We start from the raw sequence: 24,493 nt of genomic DNA, 5'->3' as shown, positions 1-24,493 counted from the left end.
CACCTCACCTGCTCAGTGCAGTGTGAACACAACGATGACCAGCAGTGACCCGCGGGGAGTTAAAATAGTAATTTATAGTATTGTGCTTTGGCAGCTGTTGCTCCATAACAATTTTCCGACTCTACCAACGTCGTTTCTTCCTGTGTAAATTACATTCATACCAGCAGTCCAGCACATTGCTGCTCCCCCCGAGACGATCGAGTGGAGGAACTCAAAACTTTGAGCAGTTTATAATGATTATTGTTGACAGACTGTTGTAATGACTCGAGCCAGCACCGTAGGCTACGTACGCATTTCTGACTAGTAATGTTGTGTTTTTCTCATCGTAGAAATTTGATAGGTTGGAGGAACACATTGATCTGACCCCTCACCCGTTTATTTGTGGACACGATCGAGTTCATTTGTTAATCCAGGGTTGAAGGAGACAGACAAGTGACAAATCATGGGTGGCCTGCTGTTGGAAGCACACCAATAATTTCGAAAGAGGAGGTCTAGGTAGACTGGCTATTGCTGCAATGACTCGTCGGGTTCCCTCTGAGTCTGAGAGGAATGGATTAAAAAAAGAAAGTTTCATTTTATCAGTGGATGTGGGGACATCCTCCATCAGATGCCATGTTTATGACAAGGAGGCAAAGATTCGAGGGTCATGCACCAGAAAGGTATTGTAACACACACACACACACACACACACACACACACACACACACCAGTAGGCCTACACAACAAAGTGCTCATGTTTTACTGCATGTGTTTTTGGAGGTGGTTCTGCTGTATCCAGAGACAGGCTATGTGGAGATGGACCCCGAGGATCTGTGGAAAGACTTCATCGCCGTGGTCAAGGGTGCTGTGCTCGGTACAGTAGGAACATTACTATTTGTGTGTCTCAAAAATTCTGTGCTGTAATAATAATGACGGCTTCTCACACAGCTGTGTGTGTTTATGTGATATACAGATGCGGGTCTACAGATGTCTCAGATGAATGCCATCGGTATATCCACTCAAAGAAATACCTTCACAACGTGGGATAGGTAACTAACTATGTCTTTTTCGTTCTAAATTTGGACGAGGACTTTTTCCAGGGATGGATAGATATAGATAGATAGAAAGAAAGTTGGAAAGATACTTTATTAACCCTGAAGGAAATTTGTTTTGAAGCAACAGCTTCAGTGCAATACATACAGATTATCAGTAAAAAAAAAAGAAGAAGAATACATTACATCTGTGAAAAAATAGAATGCAGTAAAAAAAAAAAAAAAAAAAAAGAATGCCTAAGTTAAAAAGGAATGCCGCTGTAATACTATAAAAGACCCAGATGAGATTAGCTGACCAACCCCCTTTTGGCTAGTCTCCCCTCAAGGCCCCCAGTGCTTCATTGTAATGAATTGAATTGTGTCTAATCTCTAATGGCCCTTCGGTTAAAATCACACCTGTGTGAAGTGAGTGGTGCAACTCCGTGTGGGGTTTCCCGGGCGGGGACCCACAGGAACGCACCCAGGGTGCCGGGCCGGTTCCGGCGTGCCGCCCCGTGTCCGAAACGGTTGAGAAATGACAGAGTTACCGTGTGCCGGTCCCTCTACTGTACCCTCTACTGTACTGTACTGTACTGTACTGGCACACCCAAAATCATCATATATACAGTTAATATGTGCGTGTGTGTTTGTGTGTGTGTTAGGTTGCACACAGGTGGTGAAAAACAACCATGCTGTTTTCATGCTCATACCCAGCCAGGCAGGCAGGCAGGCACCCACCCACACACACACATAAGTCCGTAAGGGAGTGGTTGCACCACTCAAAAAACTGAATTTGCTCTTCTGAGAGTAAAGTGCGGCATGCAGTGGGTGAAGAGAAGGAGGCCAGCACAGTCCCCTGGGGGACTCCTGTGTTGCAGGTCACGGTGTTGGATGTACAGTCCCTCAACCTGACATATTGTGGTCTGTCAGTGAGGTAGTCCATGATCCAGGACACAAAGTGTGGGTAAGGGTCAACATGCATAGTACTGGTTAGTTTGTCTTTCTGTGCTTATGCCTAAAGAGAGTCCTTGCATGCCAGATTGATGGTGTGCTTGTTATGCAAAACTGTCAGAAAAATACTTGTTTGCTGCATATGATATTAAGACTCCTTAGACTAGACAGAAACTAATAAAATAGTATTTATTGTATTTTAAATGCTCAAAGAGCTCTGTGCTCATAGTCAGGGGTGAATACAATTCCTAGTGCCTGTTATGGGGAAAAAAAATCCAGTCCAGGCACTGAAGCTGATAAGAAATATGTTTATTTGTCGAATCCAACCGCATCAAAAACAAGCACATCCTTTCGAATGCCCTGCACCCAAAGCCCATGAGGGCCTGCCCTGCAGGCCTGCACCCTGATCTAACTCACTGTGCTCCTCTCAGCGTTGTGTCGCTTCTTCGTGTCCTAAAAGAAGAATATTGCCATAACAAGCTCGTTGATGCACAAGGCCGTCAGTTACTCAATGACTTGGTGACACCTCGTGAGCCTGAACAACTTGTTGGTGCACTACCCCTCCGTCCAGCCCGTCCAATCTCGCACTTGGTGGTTATCAGCATGTATCAGCGTGCTTATTTACTTTGCTGATCGGCTGGGGCCGACTTACCTTGTACATTGTACAAGGTAAGTCGTATCAACCCTGGGGCTGATATGGCAGCTGACACTTGCTCCTACTGTGCTGACTTTTAGAATCGAGCCTAGAATAATTGTCAACTTTGGGGGTGTCAAAGAGATCTTGATGGGGGCACTCAGAAAAAATAAGAACACAATAATGAGACGGACACAATTCAGACTTATACTATACTTTAATACTTAAAAGTATTACAATTAGAATTCAGGCATTTAGCAGACGCTCTTAATACAGAGCGACAGAGGTTTAAAAGTGTTCAAACACAGTGGAGTCAACTATGCGTCTCAATAATAACTTTAATAATAATAACTTTATTTATATAGCACCTTTCTAGGCATGAGCCACAAAGTGCTGCACAGGAACAAGAAATTTCACAATAGAAAAACAAATGAGTAACATCATCTATCGTGATATAGCTAGGGGCAAGACCTCTTTGAGCCTTAAAGGAGATTACAATAATTTTAAAATCAACTCTATAGTTGAAGCCAGTGAAGTGACATCAAGACAGGGGTGATATGATCACACTTTTTGGTGTTGGTTAAAAGCCTAGCGGCGGCATTTTGCACTAATTGCAAGCGGGAGAGTGATTTTTGGGTTAAACCTGAGTAGAGAGCGTTACAGTAATCAAGATGGGACGTGATAAATGCGTGAATGACCTTTTCTAAATCGGCGCTAGACAGGAAGGACTTGATTTTTTAAATGTTGGAAAAAACAGGTTTGAACCACTTTTTTAAGTTGAGCATTAAAATGAAGGTCTGAGTCAATTAGAACACCTAGGTTCTTTGCAGTGGATTTAACATTTATGGAGAGGTTGGAAAGATTGTCTTTTAGAATTTGGGTGGATTCTGGAGGGCCGAAGAGGATTATTTCTGTTTTATCTGAGTTTAGTTGAAGAAAGTTTTGAGACATCCAGGAGTTTATGTCTGCCAGACAGGCTTTCACACTGTCACACTGTCAATGGGATACACAACCTGACTCAACTCAAGTCAGACAAGTACCCACACATGCCTTCAGGATCAGGTGGATCTTATCTATACAGGAACACACAGTTGTTACAACTGAAACAACATATCTCATAAACATTCCATGGTGGAATGTAAAGAAACAGCTGTAAGTAGAATGTTTTGGCATCCTACATACTCATAAACTATGAGTTCTCTTAAATGAATAACATAATGAATAACATTACTTATGTCTTATTCCAAAATACCTCGACAAGGGAAATGCACAATTCATTGTAAAAATATATATTCAATTAGGTGACTGTGGCTACCATTCAATGTATTATAATTTAAATTCACCCAAAGCAGTGTGTTCGTATGGGTTTTATATACAGTCTAGGTCAGCATGACGGTGACATCACTGACGCATAGTTTTATTCTAGCCTCAATTGTATATCAATGCTTGAGTGTGCTGTCACTACAAGCTACAAGACTTGTGCTACTGAAATTTCTGTACTGGTCCAGTAGGCTAGAGGTGTCATTATTAATGTCTGACAACATTCAAGCAGAACGTTTATACGCACACACGCACGCACTCACACACACACACCCACACACACGTACTCTTACTTCTCACAAATGTTGCACATAAAATTCAATTTAATTTCACATTCTGGTAAAAACAAATTCCTTTAGTGTAGGGTTTATATTGGGACGTCGTCCTTGAGAGTGGGCCATTTGTCCATACCATAGAAAATCTCCTTTTTTTACAGCCTAATTTTGGCAGGTATGTCACCACGACCCACCTCAACTTAGGCCACCAAACACCGTTGCTGCAGACGACATGGTATGATGGCAGGCTTGCATGTTGGTGACCGGTATAGACGGCTTAACCCATTTAGGCCTGACGTCGAAATTAAATTCGATATCAGTGGTTCTCAATATTTCATGTCAAGGACCCCAAAAATTATATATATCAGTCTGTAAAATCAGCTGTTCACCTGCAGGTTTTCTGACTGAACGGGGGAAGTCCAACTTTGCTGACCGCTATACGCAAACGCAATTCAATGCTTTGATTCACTTTGTTATGAGATAATTTGACTGTTTTTTTACTAAAATAAACAAAACTCATTATCCTGGAACAGTGATTTCTTGACAGGCAGCACGTCTGGCAGGTAAATGTTTCCCTGAGTTAGCCTCGCGGTAGTCTCTCGAGACAGACTCAGACTCGAGACAGACTCACGTCAAATTCAAAGGAAAAGAGGACACTGTTTGTCCGTTTATTGTGTTCTCAGAATGGCCTCGTAGTGACTAAATACGTTTGTTTGATAGTTGCCATACACTGGACTTCCACGTATAAAAGAACACTGCTTTCTTTGACATTTTCATCTACTAGGACCACAGGGGTGCCTTTTCATAACTTCATTAGCTGGCAGGACCTGAGGGCCACAGACCTGGTGAGATCCTGGAATAGCTCGTGTACCATGAAAGTAAGTGTGGGTGTGTGCGTTTGGAATGATTTTTCACTTAAATCATATACGTTGTTGTACGTCACATATCTGATCTAAAAATGTACAAGCTCACAATGCTTCGTAACGTGATGTATTGGTACTTGTGAGCGTGTAGATCTGTTATATTTGCCTTTAAAAAATCTTTGGGGGGACTTTTTGGCCTTTATTTCGATAGTACAGTGGAGCTTGACAGGAAACGGGGGAGACGGTTGGCGAGTGACACACAGCAACAGTCCGTGTCCGCCGGGCTCTGGAATCGAACCCGGGATTTGCTGTCAGGCTACTGACCACGCCTGCAGAGCCTGGCAGGCCAGGCCCCCTGTCCTGGCAGAGAAATTGAAAATAATAGATTTGAACAGACTTTGAGACTTGAGTCCAATGTCAAACTTTCATCTGCATTTGCCATTGTCTCACCCTTCCTACCCCATATCCATTGTCTCACCCTTCCTACCCCATGTCCCGGCATCAAAACAGGAAGGAGCAGTGCCACTCCACCTTACACTGAAATGTTGAGAGTCAATGGTGGACTCTAGTAGAGCTGGGGCGGTATCCCTCAGGCGTGTGGGGGTGGGCGGTGGGGCGGTATCCCTCAGGCGTGTGGGGGTGGGCGGTGGGGCGGTATCCCTCAGGCGTGTGGGGGTGGGTGTGGGTAAAGGAACACAGAGAATTTTACTGTTGTGTAGCATAGCCCAACTAGAAATGTTTTTGCCTGAGAGGAATTTGCTTGAAAACTTTAAACGATAATATTTCATTGGAAAAAGTGCAAGTTGAATGCTGGTCATGATGTCAATTAATTACACGTAGCTTTTTTCTTGTCTGTGTCATGATCACAGGCACTCCATGGTGTGATGAAGACGCTCTACTTCATGTCTGGGCAGAAGCGTTTCTTGGCTCTTAGCGTTATAGTCTTCTACACCCAACATGTGATTTTCAGACTCGTATGGGCTCTTACACATTATAAACAGGTATGTTCGTGTGTGTGTGCGACTGTGCACATACACTGTCATTGTAACTACATTTTTTGTGACCAAAATATTCCAAAATATAAATGTACTCGCAATCTGGGAACCCAGCGGCAAAATAATGGAAGAAACTACGCCCTTTTGCTCGAATCTGTTCTTGAGAGATGACAGAATATGTGAACAATATATCCCCCCTAGTATGGAAAAAAATCTACCATAAGTTTTTGTTTTTTTCCTGGAAGTTCCAATAAGGCTTATAGAATACTGATCTTTAGCAGTGTACAAATAGTACAGTGAGTAATAGTAAGTTTAGTTGGATCATCATCATTAGACATGAATGTATCTTAAAATGTGCTCTATTAAATGTACATTTTATTATAGTGAAACTGCATCTTTATTCAAATATAATATTATAACCGAGTACAAAATAGTCTGCAATGTCACCAGGCGGAAAGACTGACAAATTAAGAAAATGTGTTTTCTTGCAACTGCATTCGGAAATTCAGCCCTACTGACATAAAGGCCAGTCCACACCAATGCAACTAGTCTAGTCGCAACTCCTTGCAACATGCCACTACTTGCAAACATTATCCCTAATTGCAGTTGCAAGGAGTTGCGATTAGTTGCATTGGTGCGGCCTGGCCAGTGGCCATAATATCTCATACTCAACAAGAGGTTTTTCTCTCCACTCAGCTAAGGCAAGCTGTGGCTGAAGGCACCTGTTGCTTTGGCACAATAGACACCTGGCTCCTCTACAAGCTCACCAAAGGTACTGTATGTCATTGTTGTGTTATTAGTTATTATTATTGTGCACAAAGATGCTAACGCACACCAAAGTCCTTTTAGCGGTGCCGCCCCACGGGAGAGAGCTGAAGATGGAATCTTGAAAAAACAAGAAAGTGGCCGCACACACCAATAGCCAGAGTGCCAATACTTTATTTGGACGCAGCAGCACGCATCAGCTTAAGACAAATAAATCCCTTCCCTGATGAAGGCTTAACCGTCGAAACGTTGGATTCATTTGTCTTAACCTGCTGCGTCCTAATAAAGTATTGGCACTCTGGCTATTGGCGTGTGTGGCCACTTTCTTGTTTTTTCAAGATTCCCTCATTAGTTATTATTACACCTCTCTTCCCTTGTGGATGTTAGCCCTATTTTTCCTTGTGAAAAATATTTCACATAAAATGTGAATGGCCGTGGGTATCAATACAATGACTGGTAGGGCTGCCTGACTCCATTCAACATAGCCAGTTACTAGACAAATAATTTACTGGGCAAGTGGTTTCCAAACGTTTTAGCTTGAGACCCAAAAGAGACATTTTTATGTCTCCCTGGGATCCATACTAGTTAAATAGCTAGTTCAATACACGTTGTGGCCTTGTAGGTCGGCTGTTTTACATTTTACAGAAACATTTTAGAATGTTTATTTGATTTTTGAAAATATTAATATTAAAGGTAGGGTAAGTGATTTTCTTTGGTTACAATAAGTGTGAAAAAGCTCTATATTGTGATAGTACTCATTGCATTGCTATAGGGTCCCATTGTTTACAATGGCAAATCTGCCAGAGGAAGTAGCTGTGCTACTTCTACTGTGAGTAGAAGTCAAAGTGTTAAACAGAAAATGCATTTTCAGGTCAGGATACCAATTGTATCCAATCAGAATAGAGAACGCAGTCAGGATACAGATTAAACAAGTGGAATTGTAAGTGATGACTTGACACAAAGAAATGAGCAAACTAAATTGGAAATGGAACACTATAAAAATGAAGCTGATAAATGGCTACTCTCTCGAAATGTTGTTACCTACCTGAACATGTATTTTCTGTTTATGAAAGAGCTGGAGAGACAGGGAGACTCCTGTTATTGAACAAACACTCTAGTAATTTAACCTTTTCACACAAATCATTTTGTTTTTACCAAAAAATACCGTACCTTTTAATTAAAAAAATAACTGAAAATCTAAAAATAGGAACTAGCATAGAAATCATGCTAGAATGAGTCGCTGCTCTCCTTTCTCTCAGTTTCAGATTGCTCCACTTTCCACTGCTGATCATGTCCAGTGCATGTAAGAATTAAGCAATATCGGCAAGTTAGCTGACGCGCGACGGGGTGTTTAAAAAAAGTGTTTGTTTGACACACGCTGCATAGACGTGTCACCATGGGAACCAATGTCGCCGTCGCCGACGGCTGTTTGCTTAACGATTTTGACAGCGACCACGATGGCGTCATAGCCGCCGTACTTCCGCCTAGCGGAGCCGTCCTGAAAACCTGTTGCCCCCGCGACCCGACTACGGATAAGTGGTTGAAGATGGATGGATAGATATTTTACACTGCCATACAGATTGGACAAAATTACATTTTATTTGTTAACAAAAGGTTCATAGTGAGGCTGTAATCTTCAAATAAAATGTCATTATGATGACAGCTCTAAACCTGGGTAGCCGAACTGTGTTCGAAAACATGTGGTTTCAGCTGACTGTGGCAATTTACAGTCAAGCCCTAGTCAGGGGTTCTTTGCGTTGTAAATTTCATCAAAATTTGGAGCCCTTGACTGAGTGTTCCTTTTGTATTCCCAGTTTTGCATCATGATCTGGCTGAAATTCCACAGAAATGTGTCTCTACTAGCTAACGCCTGTGAAATGAGTCACTGTGTCACTTCATGTGTTTTCAACTTTTCAGGACGTGTCCATGCCACAGATTATTCCAATGCCAGCTCCACAGGCATGTTTGACCCCTATCAGGTATAGTGGTATTCATATGTACCTTTTATGTCAGTAAGGGGATGTATACATGTGTGCAGTGGTGGAAAGTAACTAAGTACATTTTCTCACTGTACATAGTTCAGTACTTTTAAGTTAACTTTCTTGATTCTTCTCATTCTTTTTTTTCCTTCTTGTCAGGTTTTTGCCATGTTGATGGGATGTGTCATATTGCTATGTTAATAAGGGCTTGATTCTATGTGGCATATAGGCCATTTTGTATTGTCTCCACCAGGCCGAAGGCATGGGGAGAGAGTATGTTTTGCACTCCGTCCGTCCGTCCGTGTGTCCGTGTGTCCGTCCGTCTGTGACCAGCTAATCTCCGGCACCGTTAACCCGGTCGATGCCAAAATGTCCAGAACGGCCTGTTATAGCGCCACCAGGAGGCCGCTTTGTGCAAAACAAGTTTTTGGACAGTACACCTACAGATTTTGTCCAAACATCACGCAAATTGGTACACAGTCTCTCTAGAGCAAGGGTTTTCAACTGATTATGAACCAGGGACCACCACCCTGACTGAGAATCAACCTGGGGACCACCACCCTGACTGAGAATCAACCTGGGGACCACTACCCTGACTGAGAATTAACCTTGGGACCATTGTTGTGTTGGGAGGGGGGATATGGGCGTGGTGTGGGGGAAAGAAATTAACCTTCCATATTAAACTCATGTTGCTGTTCATTGTAACTTACTCTATGAGTAAGCAGACACTTGCGATTGATTATGGGCACATTTCCATATAATGGTGACTCAACCAGGAAAACCGGTACGGTTTCCCTTGAGATTCTAACTCACCTTTCTGTGGAAGTTCTTGACATCCGACTTCCCAGTAACTGACAACATCGACGCGTCATCGTTTGTCACCAGATCATTTACTGCATTGTTTCTTAACTTGTGGTCAATGCAATAAATCTTCACTTTCCTACATTACTAAATGCATGGTCAGGGACCACATGCAACACCTTCACGGACCACCAGTGGTCCACGGACCACCTGTTGAAAACCCATGCTCTAGAGCCATTCAACGAAACGGGTCTTTCAGATTTCTCGGACTCCATTCTGATTGGCTAAGATTGGCTTCCAAAGTTCGCAGGAGTGCTCAGTTTCAAACAAAATGCTGCAAATCATGAACACATTGTGTGATTTCCGTGAAATTGTGCACGCACATTCCCACTAGGCCGAGGAAGAAATGCCACATGAACATTTTCAACTCAGCCTCATGGTGGCGCTATAACTGGCTGAAAAGTGTTTTTACCTCTAACTGCACGGCTCTGTGGATAACTTTGTATGCCAACTCCCTAGAGGCCAAGGAAAAACCTTTTCCTGGAATTTTTCACATCTGCTCTTTATAGCGCCACCAGGAGGCCGACATATGTAAAACACATTTTCTAATATTACTCCTTCAGATCCAAATTTCATGCAAATCGGTACACATGCTCTCCATAGTCATGTGATCAAGACGGGTTTGTTTGATTTCTCATAATCCACCCTCATTGGCTACGATTGGCTTCTAAACTTTTCAGGAGTAGCCCGCTTTGTACCCGTTTTGTACAAATCGCCACAACTACTCAACGCAGCGTCCGATTGTGGTGAAACTGTGCATGCATATTCCCACTAGGCTTTGGAAGAAATGCCACTTGACCGTTTTCAAATCAGCCTCATGGTGGCGCTACAACAGGCCAAGCCGCGACACACGCACGCACGCACGCACGCACGCACGCACGCACGCACGCACGCACGCACACACACACACACACAGTCACACACAGTCTCACACACACACACACACACACACACACACACACACACACACACACACACACAGTCACCTGGTGGAGACCTGTGCCCAGAAGGGCACTTTTTCTAGTTAATATGTAATTTAGGGCTCCAGCATATACTTCACTCTGAGTTGAGGTCAGGATCTACATCAAACACCCGACAGGTTTCGCTCCGTTTCTTGTAAATATTTATTAATATTAAGGGATATAACGGGGTGAGAATCTAGCCTGGGTAAACCCCTCCCCCCTCGCCAGATTTGCATGGCAGAATGAAATGTTGTCCAGCAGGGGGAGTGGGTTTACCCAGGCTAGTGAGAATCGGCCTGGGGTGAACTCTATAGACAAACTGGAAAGGGGGTGGATAGGACATTAAATAAATCTCTCAATCTCAAACCAGGGTAGACTCCTCTCAGGGGGCAGAACACACTGAGCTACTGCATGTGTTGTAACATACAACTTAGGTAACTCCCCACCCCCTCTTTCTACTGAAAGCTGATAAGAAGGGATTGGACGAGAAAATAATTTATCCTCTACCCTGAGGAAGACAATATACTTTGAAACGTTTTTAATACATGTTTACATCGTAAGAGCTGTGCGGTCTCATCCTTTTCAACGTGTGTGTGTGTGTGTGTGTGTGTGTGTGTGTGTGTGTGTGTGTGTGTGTGTGTGTGTGTGTGTGTGTGTGTGTGTGTGTGTGTGTGTGTGTGTGTGTGTGTGTGTGTGTGTGTGTGTGTGTGTGTGTGTGTGTGTGTGTGTGTGTGTGTGTGTGTGTGTGTGTGTGTGTGTGTGTGTGTGTGTGTGTGTGTGTGTGTGTGTGTGTGTGTGTGTGTGTGGGTGGGTGGTCACTGTGATTTCTTCACATAGCTGTGCTGGAGTGGACCCCTATGTTCTTTTGTTTCGATTCCTGTCTCCATTCTCCCTGAAGTACAGAACACAGGGTGAGTTGGACATCTTATATCATACAACAGAATCCTGTGACATATTGTAGTAAGTTCATTCAGTGGTGTGAGGTGACTGAGCATTTATTCTTGGGAAGTGTATAACTGTTACACTGGTTTATTTCCTCTTCACCATGAAATCTAGTGTCAGGCAGATATAAAATCATTATTCACATGGGAACATATGCCAGCAAATCTCTGACGGGTGGGTTTAATTTTATATTTATAATATCAATGACTGGCAACCCAGGAAGGAGCTGTTTGAGAACATCGCTAGAATTATATTTGTGAAATAATCGGGGAAAGAGGGAACTGAATGTCACATGGACATTCATTTAGTCTATCATTAAGTCCCATGACACATTCTCTTCTCTCTCTTGTGCATTATACACCAGCCATCAGTTTGGATTCGCAGATGCCTCCCTCTTCGGTGTTGCCATTCCAATCATGTCTCTGGTGAGTGCCTCTCCATTTTGAAAGTACTGTGCCACACTTATCAACATTCAAAGGGCATTACTATAACAAGCTGTTGTGTGTCAAAACAAGCCAGCTATCCTCTGCAACACCTTCTCACTGTTCAATTGCAAATCAATCAAAACACTGTACCTGCTACCTGATTACAACAGTAATATTACACCAGATATTCTACCGTTAGAAATAGTCAACAAGTTTCATAAGGAAGCTAAGAACATCGGTCTATGTATTTGATGTTCCAGTATTTACCATGTGTTGGTCTTGCTTACTGTAAATCACTCTGGATTAAGAGCGTCTGATAAGTGCCTAGTAAAATATGTACACTCCCAGAGTTATGGCGTGAGTCCTTGAAAGTACACATTTGGAGAACCACTGTGCTAGTGGACTCCCAATGTGCCATAGTGTCATACCGTAGTAAATCAGATATTCTGAAGAAAACCTGGAGACTTGACATCCAGTAATTGGGTCTTATGATCAAAACAAGAATATTATAATGGTGCGGCCACGGACAAGTCCATGTCTTGATGGACCCCTGGTCTCCGGCGATACAAATGATGTCACTTCTTTTAAACTGACAGTGAGGAGGGCATAACACTTGTGGAACCTATGGAACCTTTATAGTGCTGGATCATAATGACGTGACAAGTTATGAGACGTAGAAACGTGACATGATAATGACTAATGCAGCAAGGCTGACCTTGCTGGCGCTGAGATGTCTCTCGTAGCCTATCCATAAAGTATGCTACAGTACAGGCAGTACACAATACATATCAAGTACACTGTACCTCAAGTTCAAGTACACAGACTTAGATGTACATGGACAACTCTTATCATAACACTGACCAACCTGTAAGAGTCGCTATTGCAGTGATCACCCAAGGGATTAATTTCACTCCTATGCCACTAAAATGTGGAACATCCTACCAACAGCCATTAAGACATGTGAATCCCTTGACAGACAAAATCCCTTCTGACAAATTCTGACTCCTTCAAAACCAATCTCAAAGAGCACTTACGGACGGCTGGAATCCCCCCCCAAGCCCCCCCCCCTACCCCTTTTTCCCCATACTGTACATGTTTTTCTTTTCTTTATAGGATGATTTCCTATGTCTTTAAATGTTCTGATGAATTGATAATGGTAGACCCTGTTGTAAACAAGTCTTAGTGCTTTATCATGGTTTTGTCCATAAAGTAGCAGTTTTATTATTGACTTGTGCTTTCATTTTGAAATGTAAATAACTCTTTTGTACATCAGTCTGTCCTGCTTTTAAACCAAAATCGTTAATCCTTGATAAACAGCATCATGTTGTACAGTACACCCTAAAAGCTAATTCCCTGTAAGCTCATATACCGTAGTGTCTACAAGTATACATGTTTTATGCAATCTCTTTAACTGCAGCAGAGCCGCCGAAATTCCCAAAACAGCACATTCTCTTTCTCTCCCCTAGTCCCTCCATACTGACACAAGCTAAAAAGTGAGTGGACTTTGTTCGATTGTCGATGGTATATTAACACACATAGCGCTTTCTGGGTGGAAAAAGCACTGCCCAAAGTGCTTTTTTGCCAATAAGAAAAAAGACTACCCCTGTACATTGCAACGGACACCTCAGCTGCTTTTAAGTGCAACCCTAGCAACCCTGTCCATGACCCCTAGAGCACATAATTTACATTTTGTTTTTTAACAATGAACCATAGCGAGAACTGGCTTCTTCCCTTAGCTTTGGCTTTTCAGAGTAAAGAGGAGGAAGCGGTCAACCTTTATTTCACAACTACTTTATTTCACAAAACTGTACTTTTGTTAGTCTCCATCTCTGCTGTTGTGAGAAGTTGCCCTCTAAGCGGTGTTGGTTTGCCGATGCAATCTGGTGAACGATGACGTCATATAATAAGCATTATCTGACAAGTTCCACTGTTTTCAACTGCTGAAAGTGCTCCGCTCTTAAGTTAACTTGGACATTGCAAGTGTGGTTGCACCGACCACACTGAAGAAACAGTGTGGGCCCGAGTAGCTCAGTATTATGATGATTTGTGATGATGATGTAATGACCCACATGACCTGAGGGCGAGAAGCGACCAGTCGCGTGCACGCATCCGCCTGGGTGACGGCAGACTGCTGGGCGAGCGCTGGCGCTTTAGCATGGGGGTCAGATCAACATAGAATTAATTCTGTACTGGCCATATATGGAGCGTGTCTTGAGTGTACAGGGTTTGATGAGGTCAGATCAACATGGAATGTCAGAACATGTCAGCTCCATATATGGGGATCTAAGGGTTTGAGGTCAGATGTAGAGTTGCTGGCCGGCTCCATACATGCAGATTTAGGTGATGATCCAGTCTTCTCCATGTATGGTTATCCAGGGTTAGATGAGGTCAGTGTCGTCATCTTCCTATAGAGATTGGAGATGGCCATATATATGGTAGCGTGACGTGTCACGAGGTGTGATGTCACAAGGGCGGCAGTGGTTCAGGGCCGGATGGTAACTGCAAGGTTGCCAGTTCACTAACTCTGGGCTCCCCCAGAGTTACTGTCGAAGTGTCCTTGAGCAAGACGCAGAACCCCTAATTGCTCCTGGTGTGCTGGTTGGTGCCTTGCATGGTTTCCGTCGCCATCGGTGTATGTGTGTGAATGGGTGAATGTAATGCACAATCTATGTAAAGCGCCTTGGATAAAGGTGCTATATAAATGCACAATTTACCATTTACCAAGACCATACTGTATATGGAGGTGTGATGTCATGAGGTGTGACCATACAGTATATGGAGGCATAATGTCACAAGGCGTGAGTGACCATATATGGAGGTGTGATGTCATGAGGCGTGACCATATATGGAGGCGTGACTAACACACAGAGATGAGGTTTTCATAGTTAATGCGATCTAGGGTCATATTTAATTACTAGACCCGGCTGTAGAGCACCGAGTCGGTAACGATGGAAGTTGGAGATCATGCCCCACCCGGCTATGCAATACCCGTTGTACCCATGTCAGAGTACCCATTCCATGAGAAAATAGAGGTTCTGCATACTGTCTTGAAGTGTCTTCACTTATAGAACAGCAGTTTATTTCAGCTGAGTGACAACGTTTCGGTCTAAACAACCTTCATCAGGTATAGGGATACCTGATAAAGGTAATTTAGAAAGAAACTACTATACTATGTACGTATATACTATATAGTGTATATATACTATACTACTATACTATGAATGAATCTTACCCCACCTTTTGATGAATTACATTACAAAGAAATTAAGTGAAAGAGTTGTTGCTGAGCAGATTTGTTTAAAATCAGCAGATTCACACAAAGGTTGCCAGTGTTAAAAATAAACGGTAAAATAAATTCTTCCATGTTCCACTTTCCTATGTGAGAAACAAGTCCAAGTTCCACATGGGATTCAGACTATTCTTGTATTACATGTCCTGAATCAGCTGTGCAACGTGCTACATTTCCTACAATCTGATCCAGGGGAAACTAAACAAGTTTCAAATCATCTTAAGGATGTCTAATTGATAATACAACAGTGTCGGGTACAGTGGTGTGAATTGACCGCATCTGAAAGTTTGCCCGTGTCTCTTTGTGGTAGATGGCCGACCAGCAGGCGGCCATGTTTGGAGAGTGCTGCTTTGACGTTGGTGATGTTAAGCTCACCATGGGAACAGGGACCTTCTTGGATATCAACACTGGGAACCAGCCGCACGCATCTGTAGCTGGTAAAACCAAATAAACTCTCTCTCACTCACTCTCACTCACTCACACACACACGCACGCACACACACACACACACACACACACACACACACACACACACTCACACTCACACTCACACTCTGTTTTTATATTAAGATTTGCAGTGCAGTCACTAGCCTGTGTTTTATGTGTGAAGGTTTATACCCTCTTGTGGGGTGGAAAATTGGCGAAGAAGTGGTATATCTTGCAGAGGGCAATGCAGCCGATACGGGTACTGCTATCGCGTGGGCACAAAAGCTGGGTGAGTCTTTTTGACTGAATTTTTACCGATAATGTTGTAAGTAACAAAGGTAGATACCGGTAATAAACAGTAAAATCATTAGCGTTCTCAGAGAATTATAAAAGGTTAAATTAACACTTTCTCTATTTATAGTAACAGGGTTTCCACGTGTCCTGGGAAACCTTTCCTTTATTCAAAAAAAATAAAGTTTTGGAAAATAAGTACGAGTAGAGTAGAGTTTAAATTAAAGCTACCTTTTGTGTTTGCTCCTGATTGTGCCTGATACACAGTTCAGGACCAGAGGAGACCGCACTTTCGCCCTTGTCCCTAACACAAACATTAAATGCCATTAACAATACAAATAATTTAATATTTGTTTTGACACCATTACATCACCTAATCAACATGAGTTAGACTTTAATATATTAGCGCCCCTCACTTCACACAGGTGTGATTTTTTGATATGTTGCTCTGTTTTGACACTTTGTTTTAATGCTTTTCCTTCCTTTTTTCTTTTATCTGTCTTCTTATCCTCTTCTATTGTTTTGCCTCTATGTATTTTAGTATGCTCTGATGTGAAGCACTTTGGTTTGACCTCTGTCGTTAGAAATGTGCTATACAGATAAAATTTGATTTGATTTGAACACAAATATTTGGATGTCTTGAATCTGCCCCTTGAAACCTGTAATGTAGGCTGACTACATAGGGATTTCACCCAAAACTTAACATATATCTATCAACACACAGAGCTGTTCTCTGATGTGAAGGAGAGCAGCGCCATGGCCTCCAGCGTTCCAAACTCAGATGGAGTGTGTTTTGTTCCTGCCTTCAGTGGTCTGCAGGTGTGTGTAATATACATGTTATGTGTATGAGATTTTACATTTTCTCTTGTACCCGTGATTTGTATCCTGAAGCACTTGTTGAGTTTTCCAAGTTTGTGCATCTACTATTTGTGTCCAAGAATTGTGTGTGTGTGTGTGTGTGTGTGTGTGTGTGTGTGTGTGTGTGTGTGTGTGTGTGTGTGTGTGTGTGTGTGTGTGTGTGTGTGTGTGTGTGTGTGTGTGTGTGTGTGTGTGTGTGTGTGTGTGTGTGTGTGTGTGTGTGTGTGTGTGTGTGTGTGTGTGTGTGTGTGTGTGTGTGTGTGTGTGTGTGAAAATCGATTGGTTGAACTTTGCTTTGATTGCTTTGAATTTGGCTGATGCATGTATCGATTTTCCATTGTGTATTTGTTTTTATTCCTTCCGTAATATTGTCACGTCTCTTCTTTCTCTGCTGACCATTATGTGACCTGTGTAAGTGTTTGTCCTTAATTTCATGCACACTAAGACTTGTGAAATTGATTTTTGTAATAGTTCATTAATTGTACCATGTCCAGTTAAGTCATTGACTGCTATGTGTATACCCACACAGTTTAACTCCATTGGTTATGTTTGTATACTTTCAGTTACAAATAGATAAATGAACACCTTCTGTTTTAGTTAACGAGGCGTTTGAATTTAAACATATCTAAAATAACTACGGCAGAGAAGTACTCGCCGTAATTCACCTTGCAAGTAATGCTTACATGTTCGTAGCTCTTATGCTACTAGTGTCCTTTAAGTGTTTGAAATGGTGAGTTTTATGGTGTTTGCAGGCACCTCTGAATGACCCTACAGCATGCACTTCCTTCATGGGCCTCAAACCAACAACAACCAAATGCCACTTGGTCCGTGCAATTCTGGAGTCTGCAGCGTTTAGGTGAGTCACTAGTTTACTTGTTTTGACTGCCCCCCACACGCACCACCTATACAAATCTCAGCACATTCAATGTGTGCTGAAATAACCCATTGTCACCCCAAGGAGGCATTTTGTCCGCTTGGTCGGGTGCCTTTTGCGTCCGATGCTGGCGCAGAGAGCATGATCGCCACCCTATCGATGTACAAGTCGAACAGTGCCGAGCAGGCAATCACTTGGCTGTCGTCTCACAAGGATCAATCCTGCTTCTCAGGATGCTGCCGTGTTGTGTGTTTGTTTTTTTTTTACTGCCAAAACATGAATCTGTGTAATCCGGTTTGCCATGTTTAGTGTATAGTACAGTCTGCATTCCATCGTCACATAGCAAAACATTCCTGAGTGAGAGATCTATTTAAGACGTTGTAGGCCTGGGTGTTCTATAGAAGTGTATTTATGTCCTCTAGGCTCTAGCATATATCTAAAGATGCCCCTAGAGGGCATCAGAAAGGAATGCCTGTGGAACTTGACCAAGCAGCGAGTGAGATTGTGTTGCTCTGGGCATTTACATCTGACATGAATGTGTGGTTTTCCTGATGCATGCTCATCTTTGCTCACTGATGTCCGTCTTGCTTATGGTGTTCTATTACCTCCTAGGAGCAAGCAGCTATATGAGATCATGCTGAGAGAAACTCACATCCCCATCACCAAGATCAGGTATGGCAACACCATTTATCCACCACAGTTTTTGATACTCATTCAATATCTGTTCACTTTATAGTTTATAGTAGGCTACTGCAGGTGTAATGCAGGTAATCAACGGTGTTGCCAGATTTTGCAATGGAAACAAGCAGCCTGGTCTATGAAATGTTGTTATGCTATTTGATTACAAGCTGCAGGGCACCAATCGTTCCAGTGAAGCGACAATAACAAAGTTATTTGTACAGTACATTTTTGGTTTAAGCCATTTTGCAATATGTGGTCTGCAGCCAGAGTCGATTGCTGTTTGGGAGTCCTGGTCATGGAAAGGTTTGGGAACCCCAACTAGCCAGTTGTCAGAAAAATATATTACTTTCGGTCAAACGGTCCATGTGTGACAAAGTAGTGTAGAATTGATTTGTTCCTACATGGAATGTCGAGTTGGACTTTGAAACAGTCCAGTTCTAAAAATCACACCTGTGTGAACTGAGTGGTGCAAGGTCTTATATAGCCTGATCAGCTGTGGTCTGACGTAATGTCAGTGACCATAGTAACCATGCTCATTTGGGTCCCACGTACAGGTACACACACGTACAGCTACACACATACATAGACACAAACATAGATACAGACAAAGCTGGTTGTTGGAGTGGTTTGCACCACTCAAAAAGGAAAGAAAAGAAAAAAGAACAAATGTCACTCAAAAATAGCATATCTATATACAAGCTTGTATATCTGCTAGTTCTGAATAGCCATCATATAAAATATGGATAAAGTGCTTTAAATGATTTACCTTTTGCTCAGGATCCCTGTAACCCCCCCTTAAGGACCCCACTTTGAGAACTACTGAACTAAACAATCAATAAAATAAAGAAACATTTCCCAACTCATTGCAGAACAACAGTCAATATACACCCTAAATCTACAACAGAATGGAACGCTAGTAGTTTGTAAGGCTGTACCTTAGCCCTTTTTTTTGGACTCGAACTTCGGCAGGAATTCCCGAGCGAACATCCGGACCATTTGTTTCCAATTAATTTAAAAAATAACCTTTGAGATATCCGTCTCGATCAGAGCGCAGGGCGTCTCCCCTGCTCTTTATCAATCTCTCTCGTCTCTCCCAACACACACACACACACACACACACACAAACACCGTCAACTTCGTCAAGTGGCTCCGGAAAACAGCTGATCTGCAAGCTCACGTGAGCTTGCTGGCAGGCAGCTAAAACAGCGTATATTGCTCGTTATTTGTTCCACCTGTGTATTCTGGGAGGCGCATTGAAGTGAAGTGGGCACAGGGCAAAAGCAGATCCTCCGTGACCGTTTTGCTTAACAATGATCAGAGTTCCCTACTTTTTGTGATGTGATGCTAGAGAGCATATGCTAATATATCATGGCCCCTGTCAGCGATCATGCTGGTGTGTGTGTGTGTGAGAGAGACGCGTCAGACATTCCATTCAATTCACCTCAGCTGCAGGCCAATCACCAAATTACAAGCACGGGAGATGGGACAGCAGAACTAGGAGATATTTCTTTTAAAAAATCATAACTTCTGACAGGAATGCACTAGAAACTTACTTTTTTTTTTACATACTCGCATTCTCGCCGAGATATATTTTCGAGTTAATAAAAAAAGGGAAAAAATAATAATATTTTTTATTTAATAAAAAAATAAAAAAAAATAAAACGAATGGTTCAAGCCCATTAATTAAGATTCGAGTGCCAACCCTAACGAGCGAACATTCGAACCTTGAATGTTTGGGGACAGCCTTAGTAGTTTGATATATAAATAATAAGTTAACAGGACACTGTTTTTTCTGTCACTGTTGATTTTTCCATATCGTCTTCTTGTCTCTAAAACGGTCACTAGAGTGAAATATCTCCAATCTGATCTTTTGCCACTATGCCTGACATCTGTTGAAGAATAACGATAGAGATTGATTATAAGCTTTTTTTTAGATCACTCTGACGTGATGTCGGTGATGTCAGTGACGTCACCAAAACCAACTGAATAGTTCACTAGAGTGAAATATCTACAATCTGATCTTTTGCCACTATGCCTAACATCTGTTGAAGAATAACGATAGAGATTGATTATAAGCTTTTTTTAGATCACTCTGACGTGATGTCGGTGATGTCAGTGACGTCACATACTAACCATAGCAACCATGCTCACCCGTACAGGCACAAACACACACGGGTACTAACAAAGCCAGTTGTTGGAGTGGTTTGCACCACTCAAAAACTGTATGCCATGATAAGATGTGTCAACAGTAAACGGGATGGTCTGCTAAGAGAAGACCTTCTATTTGATTTCTATTGCACCTCATTTCCACGCCCTTCTCCTACTTAAAGGTCAATTGGACCAATTGGTCAATTGGCTTAAACCTGAGCCATGGCAGTCAATTGCCTGGAGCCTGGACCCTAATCGGGTCCCAACATCTTCCACAAGGACCGCTGGCTAAGTGAATTTGGGCCTTTAGCCACTTCAACTGTAATACTGAGTTGAGCTGAGTCCCCCAAGGCTCTATACTAGGTCCTTTTTTCCCTCAACACCAAATCTCTTCAAGCAAAAATAGCACAATGTGTTGTGAGCTTGTAGATCTGTTATTTTAGTCCCAGAATAGCAATGCTAGAGTTCATAATGGTTAAGTCCTTTAAACCAGGGGTTTTCAACAGGTGGTCCGTGGACCACTGGTGGTCCCTGACCATGCATTTTGTAATGTAGCAAAGTGAAGATTTTGTCATTTCTTCCACAGAACATTGCACTAAACTTTTGTGCCCTGTTCCGTGGAAGTGCTTCAGTGTTGTCAGTTACTGGGAAGTCTGAGGTAAAAACAATTCCACAGAAAAGGGAGTTAGAATTTCAAGAAGGGTAAGTGTAATAATGATGACAATCAGGCAAGCTGGTACAGGTACTACCTGTACCAGCTTGCCTGATTGTCATCATTATAGGAAATGTGCCCATATAATCATGTCATCATGTGTCTGTACTGTATATCAGTTAACATGAGTTTAATGGAAGGTTGGATGAAGTAAGAGAATGGATGATGGGTAACCGTGGGATGGGAATAGATCAGTGGTTCTCAAAAAAGGAAATAAAAAATGAAAATCTTTTGGCTCTGGCCCACTCGTATATTTCAGTTACATTATGCCTACACTTGATATCATTTGTTGCAATTGTGTGATGAATGAAATCAAGCCCTTAACAGTCAGGATTTAATTTCAATCTTTTTATTAGCTATTAATTCAAATATTTTACATTTGATGTACTTTTGAAATACTGTAATTTTTAAACATATTTTAATTTTAACAAAGGCATTTATATTTTAAAACATTTTCCCATTGACCACCTGCTGGCCTATTATGCCATGGACCACTAGTAGTCCGTGGACCATCGGTTGAGAAACAGTGGTATGTATAGACATGGGATGTATTGCATAGCAAGTGTTTTACGAAAGCACTAATCTTAGCCCATATCCCATCCCAACACAACAGTGGTCCCCAGGTTGATTCTTAATCAGGGTGAAAACCCCTGCTTTAAACCAACGTTTTCAGAAAGATTGAGCACTGTTCTTCAACTCACGTCGGACAAAGCTGGACGCACATTTAGATATCCCGCCTAGCAAGCACAGAACATTATGATTGATTGCAGCCATGGTCCTGTGAAGATAAATAACCACTTGAGGGTATTTATTACACTTCATTATGTGCCTCTATTTGATGCCATTCAGTTTTGATTGATAATGCATTATGGGTATAAGTTTCTCTGGCCAGAGTGATTCTGTTATAGCAAAGAGATTTATTATAATGAAATTCTCTTGCACTCTCTCAATCTCTCACACTCTTTCTCAATACGTCCCTCCCTTTCTCCGTCTCTCCCTCCATACCTCCCTCCCTCATTCCCTCCCTCTCTCCATCCCTCCCTCCATCTCTCCCTCCCCCTCCCCCTCCCTCTCTCGCTCCCCCAGGGCGGATGGTGGCGTTTCTTCTAATGACTTTATCATGCAGCTGACTGCAGACCTGCTTGGCAAGAAGGTAGTTCGACCCAGCCATCATGAAATGTCATGTCTGGGGGCTGCTTTTGTTGCGGGACTGGGAGTGGGTAAGTGCTTCCTTGTTCAAGAGATATTGTATTTCAATGGGATTTCACCTGTACAAATAAATAAATGTATTTTTTTATATCTAAATAAATTAAATTAATTTGTCAACCATCTTTATATAAGTTTGTCCCCTCAAACATATACCAACTTGCATGTCACAAAAGAAAGCACCTCTGTCACCTGCCTGGTGAAGTGAAATTTAAGAAGAGCATGAAAGCTGGGGCGTAGTTGAAAATCTATTCATTGTAAAAAAGAAAAGAAAGGGAATTGTCAATCTCTTAGTTGCACCCAACATTGTTCTTGTGAATAACGTTTGTTGCTATTGGTTTGTTATTTATAAAGAAGATTGCCATTTGTCCAAATGAGACCGCCACCACACTAGTACATGAATGCAGGGCCTGTATAATGTGGCTTCACCACTGAATTATTTATTTATTCCTTCAGTGTTCACCACTGAACACTGCATTGTGATTGGACAGCTTTCTTTACAAACAAATTACAAATGTCAAGATACGACAGGGAGGCCACTCTGTTATTAGACTCTGTCTTGTTAAGAGTATGAAAAGATAATTTTCTTGGCAAACATTCTAATACACATGCATCTAAAATGCAGTATGTTTGAGAAAGCTGATGCAAAATTGGATCCAGAGAGTGCCGTAGACATTATGTTGAGTAACATGAAAATAAAGAATGATGCGGCACACTGATAGTGAAATGAATAGTTAAATTAAAAGAATGACTGGTGCCATTATTTAACATAACAACAACAGATATCACTGAATTTTGTCTTCAATAATCTGTCTCTGTATCAGACATAAATTGAATGATTGATGAATTGAATACTTTCTTGACACTATTATTAACAGGTAGTACAGTCAAAGGTTATGATAAAAGGATAACACAAAAAGCCCCAGGGGCTTGTTACCATTGTGGTATGGTGTACTCAATTAATATAATGACAATACAATACAATACAATACAAACATATTGGAAGAGCTCAGTAGTGTATTTACAGGAAGGGTGGGGGGCAGAGGATTCTACTATCAATATGGTCAGAGAGTTAAACTATGTTCGCAAAGAGACGACTGCTGCAAAGAAACGGCTCATCATAAAACCACACTGTTAACCTTGAGGTTTGGTTTAAAAAGGTCATTGTGTAACTTGTTGGTATCCAATGTTCCCCTGTCACTCTTAATGCTGAAGGTTTCTGGAAGAGCCTGGAGGAGCTGAAGAAACTTCCAAGAACGGAGAAAGTGTTCGTGCCTCAAGGGACGCCTCAGGTGAACGGAGGTCCTGCAAGCCTGCAAGGGCCATATGTCCCAGTCCCACAGAAATGGGAGAGCGCAGTCAGACGCTCCATGAACTGGTACAGCAAGCTCTGATGCTGGGCCGACGCCACCTTTTGGTGATTAGACGGGCAGATGGAGACTTGGATTGGATGAAGGTGGATCGACTAAGAGATGGGCAGGTAGCTCTTGTGAGTGAAATACTGTATGGAGCAAAAGTGTAGTGGCCGCCTTAACACGACAGCCATTTTCCACGTACTGCCCCCTCCATTCCCACCCGTATCTAATGGTTATGTCACACTGCCCAAACAATACGCCACAGAACGTCAGCAACTGTGACACAAATGTGATTTAAGGGAGGAATCATTTTATTATCATTTTACCAATTATTGGTATCTAAAAGAAAACCACCTCATAACTGTTGGCCTTTTTTCTTTCACTTGATGCCTTGCCTTATTTCTTATCCCTCTATGTGATACTGTCGTGTTGTGGCCTGTCCACATGGCGGCGCCAAAGACTTCATTTTACAGTCTTTTTTTATGCCTCTTCTTGCCATAGCAACCACACACTGTTACCAGGGACAAGTGTTTTCCTTGCAGATTGAAATGATCCTCTCTTAGGAATCGCATTCCTCCTTTCATCTATGAAGAAACTGATTCCATTGGCAGTGGTTATGCTGGTCTTACTCTTAACTGAGCCTTGTTCTGATCTAGGCTAGATCTAGAATG

General features: G+C 42.2%; 1 protein-coding gene across 2 annotated transcripts; it reads left to right on the top strand.

The window, feature by feature from the left end:
* The first annotated feature begins 3 nt into the window (after nt 1–3).
* On the top strand, nt 4–24,166 carry gk5 (glycerol kinase 5). Of its 2 annotated transcripts, XM_079529426.1 has the most exons (17): nt 4–144; nt 330–659; nt 760–853; nt 953–1,028; nt 4,975–5,068; nt 5,923–6,054; nt 6,745–6,820; nt 8,731–8,792; nt 11,453–11,526; nt 11,922–11,982; nt 15,582–15,708; nt 15,882–15,986; nt 16,713–16,807; nt 17,599–17,702; nt 18,333–18,392; nt 22,348–22,481; nt 23,683–24,166. In XM_079529426.1, the coding sequence occupies exons 2-17, from the start codon at nt 516–518 to the stop codon at nt 23,859–23,861; spliced, it is 1,617 nt and encodes a 538-aa protein (XP_079385552.1). In that variant the 5' UTR covers nt 4–144; nt 330–515; the 3' UTR covers nt 23,862–24,166. The 2 variants fall into 2 exon arrangements, with proteins under 2 accessions (XP_079385552.1, XP_079385551.1); XM_079529425.1 differs by having other exon boundaries at nt 4–659.
* The last annotated feature ends 327 nt before the right edge of the window (nt 24,167–24,493 follow it).

Source organism: Electrona antarctica (genome assembly GCF_951216825.1).
Source record: "Electrona antarctica genome assembly, chromosome: 19".
Classification (NCBI taxonomy): domain Eukaryota; kingdom Metazoa; phylum Chordata; class Actinopteri; order Myctophiformes; family Myctophidae; genus Electrona; species Electrona antarctica.
The sequence above is the reverse complement of the archived record's forward strand: the minus strand, read 5'-3'. Positions and strand labels throughout refer to the sequence as shown.

Excerpts from the sequence above, each read along its gene's own strand:
- gk5 (XM_079529426.1), top strand. The coding sequence starts at position 516 with ATGACTCGTCGGGTTCCCTCTGAGTCTGAGAGGAATGGATTAAAAAAA. Across the intron at positions 1,029-4,974 it reads ACCTTCACAACGTGGGATAG|GACCACAGGGGTGCCTTTTC; the intron begins GTAACTAACTAT and ends TTCATCTACTAG. Across the intron at positions 6,055-6,744 it reads CTCTTACACATTATAAACAG|CTAAGGCAAGCTGTGGCTGA; the intron begins GTATGTTCGTGT and ends CTCTCCACTCAG.